A 14,937-nucleotide genomic window follows, 5' to 3' on the forward strand; every position below is an offset into this window, starting at 1 on the left:
TGCTGCTCTATTTATGCCAAACAAAATCTGTTAAAGTAATCTACATGAAAAAATACATGGTAAACTGCACTTCTGCTACAGATGGAACATAACAACAGAGATTCATTTACAAGCCCAACAAAGAGTTTGTTTGATTTGAAATCTGTGGTGCTGTGAAAAGCTTGTTTTGAAACAGTATGGAGTGAATTTTAATGCATGTAAAACAGAGCAGTAAGTGGAGCCAGACAAAGGGCAGGCTGGCCTGCTTTCAAATGCTCAACATATCTGTGCTATGCCACCTCAAGCTTGACCTACCATATCCCTGCTATTCCCTTCCTGGGCCTTTCTTGAACAGAGAATAACAACCATGTCAACCACATCTACAGTGTGAGCAACTTTCCACTAATAAATAGAAGGCTGCCAAGGTCAACGTGATGTGTAACGTAAGTAGGATTTGACTCTAGAAGTCAAATGTTACCACATGAGTTGTCAGCTCTAATTTTACAGAGAATGGAGAGCAACCATTTTCAAGTTAGCCTCTGAGGAAAAAGGAGAATTATCTGCTGATAATTATGAGGTGTCAGAATTACAGTAGGATTATCTATAAAACCAAAAGGCCTATGGTCCAGGGAAGGGAATAAGGAAATGAAAATTATAAAAGAGCACACAAAATATTGTTGTTAGTGACTCAGAGTTATCTACTGCTGTGCAGGGAAAATCTCTTTGTGGATTTCCTCTGAGTGTCCTCCAAAATCATCCTGGGAAAAGGGTAGGGTTCCCTTGCCCAGCGAGCCATGGTCCCATCACCAGAGCTCAGTGAATGGTGGGGGATGCACAAGAGACCACCTACTGACTCTGGGATTCCCATTGCTCCCTGACAGTGGAACTCCAATGAAGCTGTGTTATCAGGACTTTCCTAAGCCCTCATTCTGGGTAGGGGTCTTCACTTGAGCAGAGTCTCAAGTAGTTTTGATGAGACAGCTAGATATTTATATTGAAATAGGCATTCTTTAGGGATATAGTCTCAAACCAACCTTGTAAACTCAGAAAAAGAATTATACTCTAGAGGCTACTGTCATCACCACACAGAAACTGAACTTTGATGTATGTGGTCAGATTTTGTAGATCCCATATAGTTGGGAATGAGGAAATAATGGTAATAGAACCTTTCTCTCAATTACCACTGAAATAACTCTGCTGTTCCTTTTTGGGGAAGGACATTGATTTTATTCTTTGTATTTTCTTGTAAGAGGGATCCCAGAAAGGAATGAGGAATTGGCGTGGGGAAGTGACACAAAATAAATCCTCTGAAAAGTGAATGGATGGAGTGAAATTCTGCAGTGGACCTGGCTGGAGTGAACTTCTCTCCATTTGTCTAAGGTAATTTTTCACCAAAAGCTGGAGGTGTAGGAAAATGATTTGCTGCACATATTTTGAGCTGGGGATTTTCAATGTGCTACCTGACTTGCTGCTCTGAATAAAAAAAAAAGCTTGAACCTGCCAGTGCTGACACTCTGTCTTTCCACCTGGGTTATTTCCTGGTTGAGAATGAGAATTCCATTGACTACAATAGGAGTTAGGTGTTTAACCTGCTTCGGTGCTTTTGAAAATCCCATCAGGCACCTATCTACATCTTTAGGCACCTAAAAACCCTTGAAAATCTAGCCCACAGTCCTTATAACATTAAATTACAGTTCAAAATACTTAAACACTAACACTATTTTCTCACACAAGCAATTGCTGTAGAAGCTACAGAGGTTTTATGTGATTCCAAACACTTTATGAATGGGAAGCTGCAAGGGCAGGTGGATCAAACCACAATCTCTCTATTGAGGTATGGCCCACACTATGTAAACTTTTGAGAGAATCCCTCAGATATGGCATGTTCATCAGATAGCTAAATGAAATAGTGTTGGGACTGTGGAAAATCCCAGCAATAGGAAGGTAGATGGGAGAAGAAACTGGTGAGCAAAATAAAGGATTTGAGAGGAAAGTGGCTTGTTGATTGGGTCAAATAAAGCTGCTGTGATTGGCGATTCAAAACCAAAGTGCTTTGGCCTGTACTTGCGGCTATGATTTCCCTCCTTCTTTGGCCAAAGTATTTTGGTCTGAATTGCCAATTACAGCAACTTTATTTGATCTAATCAACAAGTTTCCCTTAACTAATGGGTAAAAATAAATATTCCAGGCACTGATTCAGTCTCTTGATCAGTTTACAACAGGTTAGTTTCCTCTTTTATTTCCCAAGGCAAAGTTACTGGAGGACACTTCTGGGTGCAATGGCTCATGCAAGAAGTGCTTTTTATTTGCCTAATTGTGTCTTCTTGATGCATTCTCTACCTTTTTAGGAGACATAACACCCTTAATCTACGTATGCAATTGCCATTTATAATCTATGATACTCTGCATTTATTTCCAGAAGGAATCATTTGCCACTAATTTTGATCTATGTGTTCCTCTCATCTGTTTGTTAGGGAACAATGCTATTTGTTCTTAAACATGGTATATAATACAATACAATAGTTTGGAAAGAAAAACAGTGCCATGAATAAAAGAATAGTGATCCATCTCATTAGCCATTGAATTTCTCTGAAACAACACTTTTTCAAATGAGAGTATGATTATCCTTTTCTGAACTATACAGTGCATTTCAGGAGAAAGCCCATGTACCAAATTCAGCTGGAGCTATTACTAACACTAAAATCCACACACACCTTGTCTTCATACATCCTTTTAGATTCCCGTAATTCAGAACGCAGCTGAGAAACAGTAGATTCCAGCTGACTGACCTGACGCATGTACATTGAATTCTGGTTTCGTGTTTGTTCTCTAAAAAAAATTTTGAAAGGAAGGAAAAAAATGTTGTGAGCACTGCCAAAGCATGATACATACGCAACTATGCTAAGGACTTCTGATCCCTGGACTTCACTGTACTAAGTGTAGTTGTAGTCTGAAATGTGACAATATAAAAATGGCACCCCTTTACTGCATAGAGCTGCTTCCTGTGTATTCAGAGTCGTATTTGGTTAATTTAATGACAAAAATAAGGAGTTACTACTTTTATTTCTGTTTATAATTCTGGCTCATGTATCATCAACCATGTTAACTAAGTTTTAACTGGGAAGCCAAAGTCTGTCTTTAATTGCACCAGAGGGCTGCACAAGTGGAACTCCAGGCAGAATTCAGTTCACAGAATCTTTATCATTGGTGATTATGCGCAAATCACACAGCCTGAGCTCGGTTTGATTTCCAAACCCCAGCTTGGGTTGCAGGGTGGTCAGATAGAAAACTCATCTTTTAACCTTTTAAACTGAGCACATCTGACCTACAAGTCAAGAGACCATCGATAGGGAACCACAATACCATTTTCCAGTCATGCAATTGTTATCAATGCCAACGCTGGCCATATATGTGGCTTTTCCACAAAATCTTCTATAAGATTCATCACTATTTATATCTGCCTGTAAACATCACAGAAATTCACTCATTCTTATTTATAACACTGGTAACAACAAGAATACTGCTAGACATGAATTTTGGACCCGAATCCTCCCAGCCCTTTCTGGTCAATAACTCCACTCATGGCCTTTCAATTCTGCATAGCCCCACTTTTGCTTAATTTATGTAATGCTTTATTCTTACGTGCCTTACGTGGAGGAAGATACTAAGCTCTATATTCTTAACTAAAGCTGGTAAAAAATCAGCTTATTTTCCACAGGATATTTTCAGAAATATGGAAAAGCATAGTTTTAATTTAAACTTTCTATGGAAAAGTTTGACTTTTTGTTTAAAAAAATCAAGAACATAAATATTTTTATTTGGAAATGCTGTGAAGTGTCTAATGGGAGTTGAAGTTCAGAAGCCTCATGTTTCTGTTCTCCTGTATAGGTGGGGATCCGTGGGAGGACTACATCTCCCCTGATGCTCCACGGTCTCCCTTATGGTGAGGGAAAGTGGTTGTCTGATCTTGGTGCATCATGGGAGACATAGTCCAGCTGAGATACTCAGCTTGTAGTGGAGAATGCAGACCTGAGAAAATTGAACAATGCCCCGGAAGCACCTTGGCAGGGTTGCTGAATATTTTGGTTTTCAGCCAAAAGATTTGGTTTTGGGGCAATTGTTTTTTTGAGGAAAAATTGAATTTTTTTGCAGAAAGACACTTTTCGCAAAAAACCTTGTTTAATCAAAACCTTAATTTTCTGTCAAAACCAGTTTTGATGGAAAATTTTTGACCAGCTCTATTCTTAATCGCATTTTACAGATGAGGAAACTAGAGCACACATAATGGTTAAGGGCTGTTTTATGGCATTCAGTCACAAGCCCTGATTAAGGGGTGTTCAGAACTGCATCACCTCACAATAAATATCTGGAGCACTGTGCCTCAGGCTGACAGTCTCTCAGGTGCTGCTTCCTGCATGTGGGTAGGTATTCTTTTTGCACCAGCCAGTTGCAGAATGCTCCCCACAGAAACCTTTTCCTGTTCTGTGGGTGAGTACAGAGAGGGAGCAGGGCCATGGTCACACTTCTTCCTAACCCCTTTTTGAAGTCCTACTTCCCAAAGGGGGGAAGAAGAGAAGCAGTCCCTGTGATCCATAGAGAGTGCAGGGAATGCTATTGTGAGCATCCCCCACACAGATGTGCAAGTGGGGAAGGTTCTTGTTCACTGCTTCACTCCACTCCTGTGAATTTTTGGCATGAGCTGCTCACAGCTCAGGACTCAGAGATTTGCTCAAAATCACAAAAATAAGTTTATATCAGTCAGGAAAAGAGCCCAGGACTGATTCTTCTCTATCTGCACCAATGTAACTCCAGTGACTTCACTCGGCTTACCTGGTTTCTGACTGAGAGTTGGTCCCCATGTCTCCTGATTTTCAGAGCTTTGCCTTAAGCACAAGACTATATGTTCCCCTCCATTTACTTACTAACTTTTCTTGATTTCTCCTCCCCTGATTTCTGCGATGGTTGATTAACTCTGAAGCAAAGTTACTAAAAAATCTTAGTATGCTAGCAGAGAGGATATGCTAGCAGAGAGGAATTGATTCTCTAGAATCAAGGTTACTTTTAATGTTTTCTACAGTATAACTAAAACATACTGAATGATCTCCATCTGACTTTGGATATTGTTTGCATGGCTGCGTGCACTGTTGGTTTTATCTGTCAGTGCTGCCACCTCCCGTTCATGTTCATTTATGAGTTGCTCAATTCTGTTTAAAGAAGGGGAAAAAAAGAATACTGGTTACAACTGTAATCATGGTAAGAAATTTCCCCATGGCATAAACTGAATGGAAAATCATATTTCTTAGTAGTCACAAGTTTAAAGATTTGGGGGATTTGTCATGAGCCTAACAATCTGTATAAAACTAATCCCCAGTTTATTTTGATGACACTGAACAATCATAATGGGATAATTCAATTAGAAAGTTAGAGAAGGTACAATGTATTGAACAAGAAAGGCCAAAGCTCTGAATGAAAAAAACAAGAAAGATGAGAGAAAATCTCAGGATAATAAACAATGACAAATAAAAGTCATGTCATCCACACATTGTTATTTACATTAAAGCACTACCATGTACTATACAAGCTGTACTACAATCTCTGTTGGCCACATAAATAGGAAGCTCAGTTGCTTATTTTAATCACAGAGATGGGAAAAGCTTTCATTTTAAAAAAGCAGAAAGCACTGTAAGGACTTTTTGCAGTGTTACTGACAATACCGCTGGTCATTTCTATTTTCCATCTTACTTTAGAAAGCTATTGATTAGTGCTGCTCTCCACACAAGAATGATTTAAATGGTTTTAGTTATAATCAATAACAAACATACCTACATTAGGAAAATATTAACATGACATGGTAAAGAACTCAAAAGTCAGAAAAGCCTCATGTTATAACCCAATGGAAATTGTTTTGCTCAGACTCTTCCAAAATATTGACCTGCCAGCAGAGATCATGTCTGGAAATTGTTAAATGTGTCAGGAAGTTATGAGCAATTAAAAACATCAGGCTAAAATAGTAACAGATAAACCCTCACTAATAATGACTGCTACTGACCCCTACACCTATTGCAGTACATCAGCATCTGGTACAAGAAATAATTCATCCTTGAAATGTGTGGAAGTGTGTGTGCCTGAATTGTACTAATAATTAAATTGAGGAAAGGTACCTATCTTCATGTTGTTGAAGCAGAAGTTCTGTTTTGGTCTGTGATTCTTTTTTCAGTGATTCAAGTTGTTCTTCTAACTGTTGTAAGTAAATTACAATGTTGTTTATTGTGAGTAATCAATCTTTCGCACTAGTAAATGAAAACATAATCTAAATCAATAGTTACTACAGTTTAAGAAACCAAGGTTCACTTCTAGAACAGCTTGCATAGTAAAGACTTACAAGGAAGGTTAATTTCTGGCAATAAGCCACAGAGTTGAGGTGGGGACAGTACAGAGACACATCATCCCAGTGTGAGCTTGTTCACTGTGCTCCTCCTTAAAGATGTTACAGCATTTGCTCCTCTGTGCCTGGCCCACTGCCAGTGGTGGTGGGAATAGGGTCACAGTCCGTACTCCTGCCTGCCCCCTTTGCATGAGCTAGTGTAGAAAGCAGTGCTAGCCTTGCAGTCTTTCCATTCCCTGAGCACCAAGACTCCTGTTGTACCTGGCCACTGAATGGGACGTGTAAAGGGCGTGAGGCTCTTTACACCCTCGCAGGCTGTCTCTTCACTAAGAAAAAAGGGTGTTGTTATCTTGAGTTAAGTGTCTTCACTAGGATTTTATCTGAAGTAAAGGTGGTTTGTAGTTTTCACACAAGTTAGCAGATTGAGTTAAAAACTATGGGGAACTTGGGGTTTACCTTGACCTGTTAATTTATTATTATTTATCATTTGTATTACTACAGTGTCTAGAAGCCTCATTGTGCTGTGTGCTGTACAGACAAAATAAAAAAGGTCCCTGTCTCAAAGAGCTTACTTGTGTGAAAGTTACACAGTTCCTTGTCTTCACTAGGATTTTACCTCAAGTTAGCCGATGAGTTAAGAACACACTCTTTTTGTCCTAATGAAGACAGAGCTGACACTCATTTGTCCACCAGCATGGTGGCCAAGGCACAATCTGGCTCTAACTAAGCCAATGATAAAGCATCAGACAAAGGAAACTTTGATAGCCAGCAGCACTGACTTCTGTATGGCTTTATTTCATTAAATGCTGAGCACTCTTAACTTCCATCTAAATCAATGGAAGTTGAGGGCACTTGACATCTCACAAGACGTGCTGAGCACTGTACAGATTCAGGCCATAATTGATTAATATTGTTGCCCCTTGGCCAATGTTTAGGGCATCGCTGCACTGTTTCCATTAGGAGGAGAAACTGATGATGGAGCCAGGTATTTCTCTGATACCATTAATTAGGAATGTATACAAAGACCTGTTTTCCTGAACCTAGTAGGAATAAACAGCAGCAGACAGTTACCTTGCTCACAATTTCCAAGCCTAGTTTTAAACAAGTCCTTTGCCCCAAGGAGCTATCTCTAGTCCCACTCAGGGCCATCTTCACAACTACTTGTCTCACTGTCTACTGGTTTTCTCCTGACTTTTTACATCTTTCTCCCTCTGACACCCACAGACACCCATACCTCCAACCAGTCAATGTCCCAGCACCTGTGTTTGCAATCAGTCCCGAGGGAAACCCCTCTACGCACATGGCTTAGTTTCTGCTTAAGCCTTGTCATGCTGGCTAGAGCCTTGGGCAGTGGCATCTATTATTTCAGCTATTACTACACAAAGGAGCCTTTAACTGCTCCTTCATTTAACCTGAATGACAAGTGCTTAGTGCACCTATTGACTTTATCCAGGTCTGGGATTGATGGCCGGTATTAACACTACCTTCAAGCATAACAATCTGATGGCTAACTTTTCATACTGAAGCTACTAGTGAATCAATGTAACAACTGTAAAATTTTAGCTTTCAAACATGTTTAGAAGATAACCAAATGGAGATTCAATTTAGAAGCGGCTCTGACCTGGGGGAAAGATTCTTCAGCCATTCCTCTGCGTAGTGCACAGCTCAGCTGCTTGGGCCAGACACTGAGTTGTGGATTTGGCTCTGTATGGCTAAATAACAAATGGCCACCTGGAGCATACACCACTACCTGGCAGGAAAAGTAGTGTTCTCTCTACTCACCGGGAAAATCCTCCCTTTGAGATACGACACTTCTGAGTCTAAATCTCGTAGGACTTTGCTAAAAGCTGTGCCCAAGTTGCGGATATGGAGACCGCTGATGTTCTCATGCTCATACACCCTCTTGCCTATGCTGTCTTCATAGTCCACTAGGATGCCCCGCAGTTCATGGAGTACTTCCTCATGGCCATGTACCATCTTTTTCAGATGCTCGGTTTGGCTATTGGCCTCCCTCAGCATCTCCTCCTGAAGGTGGTTGGCTGTTTCCAGTTCATGAACTGTAGCCTGTAGCTGTATTTTGATATCCTCTTGGCTCTGGGATTCTCTTCGTCTGTATTTGAGAATGGAAGACATCCAAGAAATATTGAAAGTTACATGATATACAGTGTTTGTTTTTATCCAGTCAGATATGTTATTTTATAATCACTCTTTCAGCAAATTATGGAATCTGGTTTGTTTTCTCAAACTATGGGCCAGACCTAGCACTCTGCCATAGCTACTGCTGCCCAAGGTTCCTTCCAGGAGAACCATCCTTGCCCTTGGGGCCCAGTTCAATCACTGGGAGTCCTTCTCTGCCTCCCAAGCCCACATGGGAGCTGTGTATCGCTTACCAGATACACTACAATGGGCTAGTCTCTGATGTAAGCATGTGCACCTGATATCCACAAGAGCATCCCTCTCCATTTGCACCTCCTGAAGTTTGGTCTGCAAATCAATGATTGTCTGTCTTAAATTGAACTTCTGTTGTTCATGCAGCTCAGTGGTCTGGAAAAACAAAACAAGCAAATTATTGAATATTTGACCCAAACTAAACATGCCTAAGAGCAATATGGTAATTTATAAGAAGATACATTTATTTAGTATTCTCAGGTACCCAGATTGTTGCTCTATGCTGTGGGGCAGGTGTATTGGGGGCATCATTGGAGGGGGCATGGCAAGAGTGCTGCTGTGCTCAAGCTATTCTTAGCTGCCAGGTGGCACCCTGGGAGCTATGGCAGCTGAGAATAGGTAAGAGGCTGCTCTAAACTGTGCTGGTGACCAAACAGTTCCCTGGCCAATCCAGGAATCCACTATGTATTAAATCCATGCCAGCCACATCCATGAATTAGATAAAAAGTCTTCAACTCACATCATTTAGCCTCTTCTGCAGATCTCTGACTTGCTGTGAGTACTCTTCCAAGATGCTCTCAATGTGCTCTTTTCCAGGGTAACCTGTGCTTCTCCTCTGGGTATCAAGGTCCACTTCGCATTTAGAATACAAGACAGTTTTGGGTGGACTACTGCCAGCACTAGCAGAGGTAGAGGTTTCCATCACTGTGCTGCGAATGGAAGATGCTAGTACATTCTGATTGCCGATAAATGGGTAAGCAGCACCTGGAAGAATATTCAGTAAATAAAATAATTTTTTACACCAGTACAAACCGAGTCAAATGAGTGTTCTCCCTATTCACTTCAAGACAGTGGATTATCAAGCCTATGTACTTTAGAAGTCAGCTTTTTCTAAGGATTGTATAGACCCAATCCATTCTTGAAATGCATCTTGTCATGTACTCCAGTGCCAAGTGAGGGCAGAGTGGATGTGAGATAATGCAAGATCAGACTGGTAACGTTTTAAACTCACTTTGGACTGGTGAAAATGACTCCGCAAGGTGCAAGGCAATGGTGAATCAGGCCCTGTGGCCTCAGTCCTTAGACTACAGGACAATCACCCCCAAGTAGGGGGTTCCACTGATGGTGTAGAGCTCATGGTAGCTCCTATGGCACCCACCCTTGTAGCTGGTGAAAAGTTGCATGGCCAAGGCATCCTTGCACTATCCCTGGCTGACTTAACAGCACGGTGGGACCACTGGCAGTCTGATAACAGCCCTAATTTACATGGTGGGGGACCCAGCGTACAGCAATCTAGAGATCAAGAAAATGCAAAAGCAGATTAAAGCCACCTTTGCGCACACATCCAACCCCATCCCCTATCCTAACACATCTGTGCCACTTTGTTAATTCATAGGAAATATACTAAAATCAGATTAGGAAAGGGATAGATAATGAGACAGAAAATATCATCAAGCCACTATATACGTATGCCCACACCTTGAAAACCACATGGGGTTCTAGTCACTCAATCTCCAAAACGATATATTAGAATTGGAAAAATACAGAGAAGGGCAACAAAAAGGATTAAGTGTATGGAACAGCTTTCATATGAGGCAAGATTAAAGACTGGGACTGTTCAGTTTAGAAAAGGGACAACGGAGGCGGGATATGATAGAGCTCTATAAAATCATGAATGATGTGGAGAAAGTGAATAAGGAAGTGTTATTTACCCCTTCATGTAACATAAAACAGGGGGTCACCCAATGAAATTAATAGGCAGTAGGTTTAAAATAAACATAAGGAATTACTTCTTCATATAAGGCACAGGCAACCTGTAGAACTCATTGCCAGGGAACAGTATGAAGGCCAAAACTATAACTGGATTCAAAAAAGGATTAGATAAGTTCATGGAGGATAGGTCCATCAACGGCTTTTAGTTAAGATGGACAGGGATGCAACCCCGAGCTTTGGGTGCCCCTTGCCTATGACTGCCAGAAGCTGGGAATGGACAACAGGGGATGAATCATTCAATAAATTGCCCAGTACTGTTCTTTCCCTTTGAAACATCTGGCACTGGCCTCTGTTGGAAGACAGGATACTGGGTTAAATGGACCATTGGTGTGACCCAGTTTGGCCATTTGTGTGTAGATATTTTTGTACATGGTTCAGAATTCAAAACATCAGTTTTGAAACCACAGGAGAATATTTCCTATAAAATGCTTCAACTTTAAGTGTAAAATTTCAACCCTTAAGCACCCTTTTTAACATTAATACCTCTTGAGTGGGACAGTTTGCACAACCGAGATAGCCTGATGTTAAATAATTCTCAATATTGTTAAACAGTATTTAGTACTTGCCCCCACTGGCCATGCTGCCACTTGATAAAGTCTCTTCGTGACTCAGAGAATGTGTGATTGATTCCATTGTAAATTTGGTTGCTTCTTCTTGGAGTTTCAGAGTTTCTTTTGTTTGTCTTTCCAGTGCTTCCCTGCAAAACCATGTGTATGAATATTTGTTGAGAGAGCACTGTATGACTAGAGAAGGGAATCCAACTGCATTGTGTCACCACAAATAGTATCTAAAATGAATAACTAAAAAGAAATGTCATTTCATAGGATTCATTTAGTGACATTATAAACCCACAGGGTCTGCGTTTGCATTTAGCAAGAAAGTGTCAGATTTTCAACTCATGTAAATTTGTAAAGCTCCCCTGAAATTAATTGAGCTATGCTGATATACACTAGCTAAGATTTATTCCAAAGGGGACTGAACACAAAATATAAGAAAACACAACACTTCATCAAATAAATAAAAACAAACTGTTTGGATCTTTTCAAAACAAGATTTCTTTTTTCCACACTTAGTTTTTCTCCTGATTGGCTGGCAAAATGCTGACACAGAACCATAGACATTCTGCTTCACTGTTTAAAGTTATCATGGCTGATTGAGTTGTTAAGGCTTCAATCGATCAAATGGTTAAGGAGAAATTTCATACGGAATTCTGATAAGTGCTGTGGGATTGTATTTTTCAGATGTTACACTGAGACACTTCAAAGTTCTAAAGAGAAGAAACCCTCTGCAATAACAGAAAACATTTAGTTAGTTAAACACACTGATCTCCAGCACAGAAACAGGGACTCTTCTTGCTCACAGCATGAAATCAGCCATATAATGCAGAGTTTTCAAAATCTTATTTGTTTGAAGTCACTCAGGCAGCACAACATTTCATAAAAACACACATCTAGCATTTTGAAGAGGGGAGGAAGAGGAAGGTAAGGACAAAATGGGAAGGGAGATATTTCTAAATGGGGATCCACATCCTATTTTTGAAGTCTATACAGCTCATGAAAATGGACAAAACACTAGATTTTTCATAGGTGTTAAAGACATCAAGAGAGAAAACCTGCAATGAAGCTTACTTTCTCTTGGGTTCAAATGCAGTCAAGTGTGCTATGTGTGACCGAAGACTCATAGAGTAATGGCCAGATTGTTACTGGCACTGGTGTGGGTGCGCAAGGGACGGAAATAAAGCACTTCCCTTCCTTTGTGAGTTTCAAAAAAGGCTCTGTCTCAGTCTAGGTCTAGTCTCTGAGCTCAAGAGACCGCAGAGACTACTCCCTCCATAAGGCCTCAAGGGCACACATTGCCCCACTGGGGGAGATTGGAGTAGGAAGGAGGCTAACCCCCCTGCACTGCCCCGTGGAGCTGGCCGAGTGCTGCACAGGAAGTTTACAACCTGATTTGAGCTTATTGTATCTCTATTGTAACTAGAGGGTGCCTCATTTACTGTATGGATATTGCTACACCTCAGTTTCACCTCACACCTCCATAGTATGATATAGGAAGTGTTCAAATGGAGCCTTCTAAGTGAAATACAACAAAAAACTCAGAGGCATTTATTAACTTGGGGCCAAATTCACTGATGCACTCCATGCACCCATTTGGTGATGCAAAGCAGTCAAAACCTACTAGTAAATCCAACCTGAAGAGTGTTAAATGCTGAGTGTTAATGCTGAAGCCCAATGATGTTACTTTTCAGGCAAGATTTTCAATTATTTGATGCATAACTGTGTGCCTAAACCATGCAACTAATTGCCATAAAAGGGCCAAATAAACAAAAGGCAGAAAGATTTTCGAAAAGGACCTTGCGTCATTTTTACCTCATGGACTGATGAGCAAGGTAACAATATGAGAATACAAGTAAGAGAATGAAGCCCTAAATGTTCAGTTATTACCCCAGGACCACATCCTACCTTTAATCTTTATGCAAAAGTCCCATTGTCATCAGTGATAATTCTATTGTGGACTGAGGAAGTACCTTGCCCTAACTATTACCCTGGCATCAACAACGTAATTTATTCCTCTTCAGAGAAGGCTTTGACATCTGTGCACTTTGTAACACATTTCTTACTTATCTTTGTTGTCACATTATTGCTCAGAAGACTATCTTTTAATATTCTGGTCATAATAAGTCTGGTCTGGTCTTATAGTACATTGTAAGAGTAAATAGCAGAATATTTTTTAAAATAACTTCACTAATAAACAACAAAAAAGACAGCTACTACCTTAATTCCTGGATATTCTTGCTCATTGTAACAGTGTCTGCAAAGAATAATAGCAATCTTTATTTTTTTACATATTAAAAATCAACTTTCTGTCTTAATCACATGAATTTTGAATTGATTCAATGTAATGTTGTAGAAATAAGTCCACAAATATTAAACAATTAGTTGCTTATATTTGCTTTGGAAAGTTTTGCTTTGTTTAGTGGGTAAAATGGTAAGGCGGTCTTTGTTGCATAAACACAACTGTATGTTTTCTAACATGCATCAACTGTCATGGGATGACTGGACCCTTTCAGAGGTTAATGGGTCCTGTCCATTTGTGACTCATTCAATCCTCCTCATGTGGGGAAAAATTAGTGTAGTCACATGACTGGCAGTTCATGTGGTTAAAATCAGTCCAAGCCTGGTGTTAAAAGTGAAGCCTCCAGAAGCTAAAGAACAAACAAACAGTTTGAAAGAGGCCTACTAGATTAGGGAGATTTGCTCCTAGAGACACCAGCTGGGGAGTATTGCTGCCTGCTGAGCTCTCCCCACCCAGGGAGAAATGCACTAAGGTAAAAAGAAACTAGTTGTGGAGGAGCTGGTCTGAATTAACAAACACAGCCCAAGGAGCAGGACTGTGGGTCTTCAGTACTAAGGAGAGAGAAGCCTGACAGGAAATCCCCTCAGCCCCATGAATTTAGAGGAGCTTTTCTGTGGGGAAGCTGATTAAACTAAATAAATTACTTCCCTAGGAGAAGGTGGATATTATTTGAAGACTCGGGGAGGGGAAGTGATTTACCTGAATCCCCAGGGAGCTGAAGGCAGTGTGTCTCAGAACTACATTGTGTCTCTAGCAGTCGTGATCTGGGATGGCACCCTGTTGTATGACTCTGGCATCTGCTATGAAATATCTCTTCCAGTCAGAAAAAGTGGTAAGTTTTGCATACCTTTCTCACAACTGATTTCAGGCATCAGACATTGTGATCCAAATTAACACTAAAGGCCAGAATTTCAAAACTCTCTGCCTAGACTATGAACATTTGCACATACAAACTGTATGCACAGATTGACCTATTTTGTTCCTGAAGTACCCATTTGGATGGCTCAAATTGAGGGTTTTAGGTGCAGATTTTACAGGTATGTTAGACATCCAGTTTCGAAAACTTGTCCCTAATAAACCTGAGCTCTATTCAGCTTTGCAAAATTCTATGCATCCACTCATGTGGCAAGTAAGTCTTTTTGATAGTGTAAACGCTTTACACACCTATCATGAAGGCAAGTAGCTTTTTTTTTTTTTTTTAAATCTGGTCTAGTAGATTTTCATGACAGTTTTGCAAGGCTGGATTAATTTGAGAAAGACAGAGGTCCCACTCAGCTCTGGCATAATCCCCCTGTACCGACAAGAGCTGCATTTAGTTCAGAATTTGTTCCAAGGCATATAAGAGAATGAAGAATTTGCAATTATATAATCCTTTCAGCCAAATTATACAAGTGGATAAATATTATTGTCCCAATTTCTCTGATCCAGAAAACTTAAGTCACTGGTCCAAGGTGCACAATAGGTCAACAGAAGAGTCAGAAATAGAATCCAGGTGTCCTAGTTCCCAGAGCCCCACTCTTAACCACTAGAGAAGGCTGCCACTTTCAAAATTATTA

At 40.3% G+C, this 14,937-nt stretch overlaps 2 protein-coding genes across 3 annotated transcripts in view; one reads left to right on the forward strand and one right to left on the reverse strand.

Annotated features, from left to right (window-relative positions):
- CCDC158 (coiled-coil domain containing 158) overlaps positions 1–13,574 on the reverse strand; it is a 50,934-nt gene extending 37,360 nt beyond the window's left edge. The window contains exons 1-9 of the mRNA XM_067557266.1: positions 13,559–13,574; positions 13,300–13,336; positions 11,092–11,222; positions 9,273–9,517; positions 8,799–8,908; positions 8,147–8,474; positions 6,141–6,217; positions 5,073–5,183; positions 2,694–2,808 (exon numbers count right to left, since the gene is read on the reverse strand). Of these exons, the coding sequence (XP_067413367.1) occupies positions 2,694–2,808; positions 5,073–5,183; positions 6,141–6,217; positions 8,147–8,474; positions 8,799–8,908; positions 9,273–9,517; positions 11,092–11,222; positions 13,300–13,336; positions 13,559–13,574 (1,170 nt within the window). The remainder of the gene's footprint in view (positions 1–2,693; positions 2,809–5,072; positions 5,184–6,140; positions 6,218–8,146; positions 8,475–8,798; positions 8,909–9,272; positions 9,518–11,091; positions 11,223–13,299; positions 13,337–13,558) is intronic.
- The window catches only part of SHROOM3 (shroom family member 3), a 268,939-nt gene continuing 255,080 nt past the window's right edge, over positions 1,079–14,937 (forward strand). Inside the window, exons 1-3 of one of the 2 annotated variants that reach the window (XM_067557045.1) lie at positions 1,079–1,359; positions 9,350–9,506; positions 14,034–14,213. In XM_067557045.1, the coding sequence (XP_067413146.1) occupies positions 14,151–14,213 (63 nt within the window). In that variant the 5' untranslated portion in view covers positions 1,079–1,359; positions 9,350–9,506; positions 14,034–14,150. Of the gene's footprint in view, positions 1,360–9,349; positions 9,507–13,756; positions 13,854–14,033; positions 14,214–14,937 lie in introns of those variants that run through there. The other variant, XM_067557046.1, reaches the window with a different exon arrangement.

The sequence above is a fragment of the Emydura macquarii genome, unplaced genomic scaffold (genome assembly GCF_026122565.2).
Source record: "Emydura macquarii macquarii isolate MOO-44397 ecotype Brisbane River unplaced genomic scaffold, CSIRO-AGI_Emac_v2 contig_1790, whole genome shotgun sequence".
NCBI classification, from domain to species: Eukaryota; Metazoa; Chordata; order Testudines; family Chelidae; genus Emydura; species Emydura macquarii.